The sequence below is a fragment of the Bicyclus anynana genome, chromosome 13, assembly GCF_947172395.1.
Source record: "Bicyclus anynana chromosome 13, ilBicAnyn1.1, whole genome shotgun sequence".
Taxonomy (NCBI): domain Eukaryota; kingdom Metazoa; phylum Arthropoda; class Insecta; order Lepidoptera; family Nymphalidae; genus Bicyclus; species Bicyclus anynana.
In genome coordinates, this window is record NC_069095.1 from 9,213,150 (window position 1) to 9,223,118 (window position 9,969).

At 39.4% G+C, this 9,969-nt stretch overlaps 1 protein-coding gene across 3 annotated transcripts in view; it reads left to right on the top strand.

Moving 5' to 3' along the window:
• LOC112054562 (monocarboxylate transporter 13) overlaps positions 1-9,969 on the top strand; it is a 60,970-nt gene that overhangs the window by 41,758 nt on the left and 9,243 nt on the right. For 2 of the 3 annotated variants that reach the window (XM_052884906.1, XM_052884907.1), the window contains exons 6-14: positions 428-586; positions 1,273-1,442; positions 2,969-3,038; positions 3,723-3,936; positions 4,632-4,810; positions 5,778-5,921; positions 6,481-6,559; positions 6,980-7,211; positions 8,326-8,535. In XM_052884906.1, coding sequence (XP_052740866.1) covers positions 428-586; positions 1,273-1,442; positions 2,969-3,038; positions 3,723-3,936; positions 4,632-4,810; positions 5,778-5,921; positions 6,481-6,559; positions 6,980-7,211; positions 8,326-8,535 — 1,457 coding nt within the window. The remainder of the gene's footprint in view (positions 1-427; positions 587-1,272; positions 1,443-2,968; positions 3,039-3,722; positions 3,937-4,631; positions 4,811-5,777; positions 5,922-6,480; positions 6,560-6,979; positions 7,212-8,325; positions 8,536-9,969) is intronic. The other variant, XM_052884908.1, reaches the window with a different exon arrangement.

The following is a 9,969-nucleotide window of genomic DNA, read 5'->3' on the forward strand; positions in this document are numbered from 1 at the left end:
ATTTAAAATTTAATTTATTCAATAAAACCCCTTAGCTTAAATCGATCGTCTTGTGACATAAAGTAACATCGTTTGTCACAAAATGGACGCTTGCGTTTTTGGAGTCTGGAAAAATTTAAAAAGTGCATAGTTTTTAACTTATTTTTATATGAAATCCTTAAATTACATTACTTAATATCTATATATTTCGGACCCTTATTCCATGTAGGTACTATACGAAATAAATATTTTTTATATTAAATTTGATGAGTCAAAAAAAATTAAAGAAATATTTTTCAGTAAATAATAAAAGTATGTATCATATTTGTGACGTATTTTTAAGTAGTCAGTACACACTCGAAACCAGCCATAATTCTTGACGCCCAGTAAATCAAACACTTTTGTATTTAGCATTGAGATTTATTGGAAAAATTGCATAATATTGCAGGCGCCACTAAACATAGACCCGGGGGTCCACTCGTCGCTGAACTTGGAAGCTCTGGCGCGGGTGCCCACCATACCAAACATGCCGGGCGTGCCCACCGTGCCTACTTTACCCACCATCACCGAGGCGAGGGTACCGGATGACAATGAGCTCAAAAAAAAGGTAGGCAATTTGTTGTTGTTACTTTTGTTTGTTGATAAACATTTCACATCGATTTTGGCTTTAGTTCGTTATTACAAATGCTCATATACTAAAAGAACATTTCAATTATTTTATAATCGTATATACCTACTACAAGCAGACATCTGCTACTTCATGTGTATCAGAAGAATATCAGAAACCTTCATCCCATTCCCTTAATCCTTCATCAACATTTTAAAATCATTACATTTGCACAACCCCAACAGTGTAAAGCCGGATTTATATTTGTCTGACGTGTCGTGTCGCGACGCATCAGAACAGAATCGGTATCATACATTTTATATGGCAACGTTTACACCTATGTGTTGTGACATGTCGTGATGGTTTCTGATGTGCCTCATACAAAATGTATGATAAAGAAAAACCCATGACTGATGCACCTCACTTCCCCTCGTCGTCCGCATATCATGGGAGTGTCATCAACGAACTTCATCATTGTCAGCCGATGGACGTCCACTGCTGGACATAGGCCTCTTGCATGGACTTCCAAACAAAACGGTCTCGAGCCGCCAGCATCCAGCGGCTCCCTGCAACCCGCTTGATGTCTTCGGTCCACCTAGTGGGGGGTCGACCAACACTGCGCTTTCCGGTGCGGGGTGCATCAACGAACTTGCCGGACTATAATCTCCGATATATCTTTGCTTCAGAGTGAAAACGGCGCCGCAGTGAACGCGGCGAACGCTCAACACATGTCGCGCAACGTGTCTTCGCCGGCCTTCAGCGCGCACGCGCCCGGCCTACCCAAGAACGGCTCCGTGCCCTTCTTCGACGCGCAGCGCAAGCACAGCGTCGCCGAGAGGTCAGCCGCCAACGAAGGGTATTTAGACCACCTTTGTATTACAGGGTTGCTTGGTGCTGGGTTTTGGTGGCGATTTTAGTTCAAGAATAACAGAGAAGAAATACTTGGGTATTTTTAAAAAAAGAGTCGATAGGCTTCTTCTATGCAAGCATGTTACATCTTCGACCGCAGGGTTGCTTGGTGCTGGGTTTTGGTGGCTACTTAAGTTCTATTACGGAGAAGAAATACTTGGATATTTTTTAAAAAAGAGTCGATAGGCATCTTCTACACAAGCATGTTTTATCTTAGACCATAGGGTTGCTTAGTGCTAGGTTTTGGTGACTCCTTTAACTGAAGAATAGTACGAAGAAGAAATACTTAGGTATTTTTAAAACGAGATTGAACAGGCATCTTCTAGCTGGGTTTCGGTGACTCCTTTAATTGAAAAATATTACAGAGAAGAAATACTAGGGTACCTTTCAAACAAGGGTAAATAGGTATCTTGTAGGTTTCTCGACTTTGCTGTCACGTTTAATTCAAGAATATTACGAAGAAATACTTTTATCCAGGGTATATTTTTAAACGAGAGTGAATATGTATCTTCTACGCAAGCATGTCTCATCTTAGACCATAGGGTTGCTTGGTGCTGGACTTTGTGTCTCGTTTGATTGAAGATTATTACGGAGAAGAAATGCTTGGGTATCTTTTAAGAGTGAATAGGCATTATCTATCCTATATATTATTATAACGGGTACGGTAAATAGGGTTAGCAATGCTTTGATGCATGTATCCACGCCTTTGGATGATATGCATTGGATAACGCATGGGATATCCTCCGTAGACGTAAATATATTGAACATACTTCTATGTTTAGTCTACATTACAGTTTGACGCGCAAGTTGGAAATAAAAAATTAAATTGATTATAATAATAATAATAATATATAATTGTTGATTCACTTCTGGGTCGTTCTCTTCACCGTTCGCATGTTGGCACGACGCGTTATAATCTTTAAAATAACAGTGACTATTAACCACGCCACAGCGTATTTTAGCAGCGTGGTGGGTCTAAGCTAACTTACCCTCTACTGGTCCCTCTAAGGTCTGGCCCTGTATGGGCCATTAAAATAGGCTAATAAAAATAATTATTACTCTAATAAAACAAACCTAACAAAGGAAGGAAACATGTGAGTATATAGAGTATATGTCCATTGTGTGGGTAAATGCTTGCTTTTGGGGATTACTTTTACTTGTCGAAATGTGAATCTTGCTTTTGGCTGGGTTTTGGCCTTAGATTATAAAAATATTCCAAATTATACACAAAATTATTGATGTCACACCAAAATCAAAATAATATTGAGAATATAGTTGAACATAAATATTTGTTTCAATTTATAGTATGATTAACTAACGTTGGCTTTATTTGAAAGCCATGAGTTTTTTTCTGTGTAAATCAATAAATTAAATAAAGTGCCTATTATAAATTATTGTTTATTTTGAACTTCATGCTTATAAGTTTATAAATGCTTTTCAAAATGTTGTGATGAAAGTTTTCTCAATTTGCAGATTCAAACCGTCCTTAGCTGCAATTAAAGCGACGTCCAAAACTTCCATAGCCAGCCAACTGCGTACTGATGTAAGTTACCTTTCATTGATTTTATACCAATAAAATCAGCCAGGTGCGTGTTGGTTCTCGCGCGTCGTAGGGTTCCGTAGATGAATTAACACATTAAACCCTTATTTTATACACAAAAATAAGTACTCAAAATGTTTTTATCATTATAGACACAATTGAAATGTATATTACATCGTCATCATCATCATTATCAACCCATATTCGGCTCACTGCTGAGCTCGAGTCTCCTCTCAAGATGAGAGGGGTTAGGCCAATAGTCCACCACGCGGGCCCAATGCGGATTGGTAGACTACACATACGCAGAGAATTAAGAAAATTCTCTGGGGTGCAGGTTTTCACACGATGTTTTCCTTTACAGTTTGAGACACGTGATATTTAATTTCTTAAAATGCACATAACTGAAAAGTTGGATAATGATTGGTTGGTTGCATGCCCCAGATCGGATTCGAACCTACGCCCTCCAGAATCGGAGGCAGAGGTCATATCCACTGGGCTATCACGGCTCTTAATAATGACCTAAGCCTCCGATATATTACATACCCATGCCAAAATTCAGCTTTCTAGTTATAACAGATTCTGAATTATCTTACTGACAACTTTGGCTGTTTGTATTTCTACATAGGTTGTTGTATAGGTTTATGATATCTGGCAGGGCGACATATTACATTATATCTTGATTTGCAGGGCGACGAAGGAGTTTACAACTCGAAGCTGTCGGTAGCAGCGCCGCGCGAGAGCTCCCGCATGGTCCGCCCGATGTCCCGAAAAGACATCTTCTACTCGGGCTCCGTCATCAACCTGCCGCAGTACCAGAGCCAGAAGTCACTCCAGGGGTACAGGAACTCTGTGCTGAGTCTACCTCAGAGCAGGCAAACTGGTGATCTGGAGAGACAAGAACGTGAGTTATATTCATGACTAGGATCCAGCCTTCTTATCCATTCGCTGCCCGCGAGTATTTTATCGAAAAGCCCATCTGCGTTGAAGAAGCCGACAGTCAGGGAATGCGGTTTTAATCTACCGTTGTGAGCCATTTAAAAAATCTTTATATTCCTCTATCGCGCGAAGCATGACACTGTGCTCGCCTATTGCCCTTAGTTTACTTCATATTTTTTTACGATGGGCGACCGGTCGTCCATTTAGGAGTCAAGTGGTTAAAGGGTTATATCGGTTTTAAAAATTGTGACCCAATTCCCATATTCGCAGCTAAAGATTTCGTTATTCGCGGATCTGACTGCGAAAAATGACGTAAAATCTGCTTTAAACCTTCACTTGTAAATATTGCTAAATTGAAAATGGAAGATTTAAGAGTGCCACTACTGAATATCAGTCAATATCAAAATTATCAAGCAAGAAAAAATTGCAAAATTCTTTAAAACAATCGTATAAGAGCTTTTACTGTATTTCATAGCCCAGCCCAGGAGTCGAGCCCAATACTTCATGTTTCGAAACTGCATTAGCTAACTACTATGCAGCGAGAATTTGACCAATTCCAAAAAGACGGTTCTTCGAGCATGTCATTTGACTAATATTCCTTTTAAAAAAACAAATGTTGAGACTTTCTGAGGTTTGGTGAGGTTATTGTATCTTTCCCAGTATACGACTTATGCCCCTGCCTAACCCTGCCCGCGTCGTTCAAGTCCGCGCTGTCGTCAATGCTGGATGTGAGCCTGCTGCGCGACCCGGCCTTCATGCTCATCGGAGTGAGCAACGTGTTCGGCATGGCCGGCCTCTACGTGCCCTTCGTGTACATTGTGGATGCTGCTCATCTTAATGTAAGTTATTGGCGAGGATTGAAGGTCATAAGCACACATATCAACGCAGGCCAGGATGGCACTATATCAAATCGAACCGTCCAGTATTCTTTGTATGAAATTCTTTACTGCAAAGCACGCTAATCTAAACCGTCTTATCTCGAGACAACCTTTTCTTTTTTTTTAAACGAAATAAAAAAATATTAATAATACTTAACAGTCACTGATGTGGTTGAGGCCTTCTTTTAAGTAAAAACCTGTGTCAGAAGGTCTCGCTCTTTCTTATTAACAAGTTTAAACTTAACTTAACATGTAACATGCAATAAGCGCGGGTTTATGTGCGTGCGAGTGTGAGTGTGTGTACAACTACAAGCCGTCCATACGCTGACGGATTGTAGTCTCCGCTCTTATGCTCGCGGTTCGCGTGCTACGTATCCGAGCAGTTTTCTTCATGCACGCTTCTCGTAAGCGCGATATTCCCTAGCTGGTAGTAGTCGACGGCTGGTTAAGAGCGAAACAATTCAGTTACAATCTCATTCCGCGTTGATATACGTGCTATGAACCTTTTTCCTCTACCTGTCTAGCGCAAAAACGCGTTTATTCATCAATCAAGATTAAGTTAAGCCCCTAATATCTATTTAGATGTGATACCTCGTAACTAACAATTTTTGGTAAAAATAGATTTTGATGCAGAAAGCTTCAAACAGCTTTTCCGGTGGTAGCCCGTAAATATCTTGTAGTACGTACATTGAAAACGTTTTTGGTCGCATAAAACGACTTTAGTGATACCTAAAAGATGTTTCTTGTCTCTCCTGTAAAGTTCGTCAGTTTGCACTTACAAGCTATCACTTCTAGACCGACGATACGCTACCAACGAATACTGGCTTATTTCGAGTACATCTATAATGGAACATTAACTGACTTAAGACAGTAACTCTTTAATGACTGTATTATTAAAAAAAATATTGTTATTAATCTATTTCTATAGGGCGTAGAACAGTCGCAAGCATCATTCCTGTTGTCTATCATCGGCATAACGAACACGGTGGGCCGTATTGCGTGCGGATGGGTGGCCGACTTCCCCTGGATGGACTCTCTGCTGCTCAACAACATCTGCCTCGTTATTGCCACGGTAAGATTATATGCCTGTCTATTTTACTTATCGCACTATATACTCGTAATCATGTCCTTCCAGAGTTACGTCCTCAGTGACAATTTGTAGCCGAACTAGAGGCAGTTTCTTGCATCATGCATTGTAATGTAGAATTCAAGAATAGGTTATAAAATATTAAATGCTTAAGACAACTGATTCCCAAAATTTATTGGACTTATGGGCCTTACAAAAAATGGCCTATGATGGGACCCACCTCTAGGCCGTTCTAAAAGGGGGTATGAATTATTAAATATATTCAAGTAAGGCTCAGATTATCTAGACTTGTGGTCAAGGAAACAGAATTCGCCGACGTGAAATCTTAAGCTCTAACGGCTGAGAGTTTACGGGTACAACATCCTTGATTTCAAACTATTTCGATTGTCATCATCACAAACTATTGTAATTTAATAACTTTAGTTATAGTCTGTAGCCGTAGTCCGTAGTTAGCTCGATCAGTTCGGTTATCTCATGTTTCAGGGCCGCATAATTCGCTCGCATCCCAGTTAGAGTAATGAATCGTATACGTTTTTTTTTCCAGGTTTCCGTGGGTCTTACGCCCTTCTGTTACTCATACGCGACGTACGTTTGCGTCGCTATTGCTTTTGGAATTGCTATTTGTAAGTAGAAGAATTTACGTTCAGTTAATTTTACGTAATAATATAACACAGATGTTTAGGTTACATAATAGTAAAATATTTAAGGAACATATGTTCTAAAATGGATATTTTCGGAGTAAAAAATATTTCTTTTGTAAATAGATCTTAAAGTATTGTTTACCTCATATCGCATCCTTATATTATGGACCTAGCCAAACTTATTCATTGATAAATGTTATGAAGTAGCTTACTAGTGAAGTGTGGAGTGCCAGTTGCAATATCTCGTCGATATCGACAGTCTTTCCACTACGATTACGTATTTAAAATGCAATAGTTAAAGGCGTATGTTATATGGATAGTCGGAATTATTTGAATTACTTTGTGTGAAAACATAAAAATAGCATATAATTATGGTTTTTAATCAGTAAATTGAATTTCCAGCGGGTTACATCTCATTGACATCGATCATCCTGGTGGATCTTCTCGGGCTGGACAAATTGACCAACGCGTTCGGCCTGCTCATACTGTTCCGTGGCGCGGCCGCTATAATCGGGTCTCCGTTAGCGGGCGCGGTGTACGACGCTACTAAGAACTATGACGCGTCGTTCTACATGGCCGCGGCCTTCTTCTTGGCCTCCACTCTGACGTCATTCGCGGCACCCATGTTCCGCAGGTAATTTTTTTTTTTATTAAATGATAATGAAGATGCAGATTGGATTTTTTTGAATTTAAGTATTGAATATAAGGCATTGTGATTCTTGTTGAAGGAAAAAATGGCTGGACAGGGCATGTGCGGCTGCACGGACTTAAACAACCGTCTCTTTACTCCCAAAATAATAAATGTGGTGTGTGGCACAATTTTAAAATAGATGTTTTTTTTTTTTCTTTTTTCTCTCTGTATATAAACGTAGTTATCTTGCGCCTTCATACCAATGTTGAAAACAGTAGGTCACGAAATTATCTTTAGCAACTATATGCCCTTATTTGGACGAGATTTTTTTTAACGGACGTTCAAAAGTATGAAGTTAAAGGTCTAATTCCAACACCCGAAATTCCAACACCCGATTTTTTTTAACACCCGTTAAAAATCTCTCGTGCAAATGAGGACTAAGTTGGCATTTCGCTTGATCCCAAAACAGACTGATTATTTCTGTCGGACATTTTATCTTTAACGTTTTAATAGCGTACGTTTTGTTTTAATATGTAAGGCATATAAGAGAGAGGGGCTATATACATACATACATCATCATCATCCCTTGTGTCCTCATTCACACACTCCAATCATCTCTTCTTTGGCCCTCCTCTCCTCTTGTGTCTTTCCACTTGCGATTTCAACATTCTTTAGGTAATATGACTTTCATCCCTGCGCACTACATGTTCATACTACGCTAACCTTTTAATCTTCAACTTTTCTCCACTGGCGCCACTTTCAGACGTCCTATTCATCATCATCATTATCAACCCAAATTTGCATTCGAATCTACGCCCTCTGGTATCGGATGCAGAGGTCATGTCCACTGGGCTATCGCAGACTTTAACATCCATCTCAATATTTCGTTCGCATGTATTCTTCTATTATTCGTCTCTTTTGGTATGCTTCCACGGATACGCATCACATCAAACAGAAGTATTCTTAGTATAGAAAGTCATACAAGTGCGTCCACTGATCCGCATCGTACGGGCGAATCTACCGTAAAATTAAAAATCCGGGTAATGCCATGCGTCCGATACGTTAAGGACGCCTGCCATTATCGTCAAATAAACAATGTTCGAATGTAATATTCCAGAAAACCAGAGGAGGTCCAACAGCCGTTGGACGTGCTGACGCCCATTGACGAGGACTTGGAGGAGGGTGAGGAGGAGGACCCCGACGACACGCCCATCACCATGGGCGCGCACATCGCGTCGCGCCCGCCCGCCATCACGCGCACCGCCGCGTCGCCCTCCGACCCTCCCTCGCCCTCCCCGCCCGAGCTCTCGCAGCGGGAGAGCGTACTGTAAGTCACTGACAACCGACTGTAAGACACTGACAACCGGCTGTAAGTCAATGACAACCGGCTGTTAGTCACTGAAAACCCGTTGTCCTATCTGTAATCTGAGGGTAAGATGCTTAAAACATTCAACAATGGGCTGAAATGGAACAGAAAGGAGATGGCCCACTCTCCATGCATTGTTTGCCCCAGACAAAAACTCAATAGGTCACAATGAAACTATTACCTTTGGGTTATTTTCCTGGCTAGATTAATAAAATATTTATAGCGTGGTTATTGAGTTCCAAATCATCTTGAAATTGTTTTAAAATCCCACTATTGCATAGACTTCTGTTTATATATTTTAAAATAATAATTACCCGTCTTGAAAAAAATGAGGAGGTTCTCAATTTGAAGCGTATGTTTTTTTTATGTTGGAATTAACTTATAACTTCGTCTTTTATTGCCCAATTTAAAAAATTTTGTACAAAATTGGTCCCAATCAATTGGTCAATTTTAACTGAAATAAATGAACGAAATTGCCCATATTGTGGTATTTATGGTCACTATGGTCCTAGTGGCCATACACTAAAAACAGAAAAAAAAAATATTTTTTCCAAAAAATTTAACCGACGTTAAAGATTGTCTTTTTTATTGACCGGTTTGAAGGCGGTGCCAAAAATACTATAAGAGTCTATTTAGTAAGCACTGCCGTCTAACCGATAAATAGAAGGGATATAAGTACGATGTTATTTTTCGCTTTTTTATGCATCTTTGAAGTCGGGCCAAGTTTATTGTTAAAAGTATTTTATTGTTAGTAATTGTATTACATTTATGCCATTTGGTATCTTGATATTTTTATTCCACCTGGGGCAATTTTAGGCCATCTCCTTTGAATTAAATACTTGTACTTTAAAAATACTCATAGGTATTAATGCTCGATGATCGATTTCGAACATTTTCTTAAGCCGTGTTATGCTTCGATGTTGATCTAAATCAATATTTGGCAGAAGGCAGAAAAAAGTAAAAATAACAAGAAAGCAACCTACAGGTTACAGATAATTATTTAAAACGGCTGTAGATAGGTCACTAAGCTCGATTCCACGCCACGCGATAATAGTCGAGTCGTCGGGTACATATGGTCTAAGATCCGGCATTAGAAATCATCTGTTATTCATTAGTGCTATGAAATAAATGATAAATTATAATATTTACAGTGGCACGTTGCAAATATGTTGCCTAGTTAAATTGTAGGCAAACATTTTTCATACAACATCTAGGAAACCATGAACTAGAACAAAAGCAATCTAATACATTTAACTAGGCAATCCATGTGCAATGTATCAATGTGAATATTTTCTATCATTTACTTCTTATAAAAATAACAGATGAGAGTATATATTTCTCATGCCGGATCTCGTACTAATAGATGTCTCCTTGCATGCTACGTTCGACCAATCA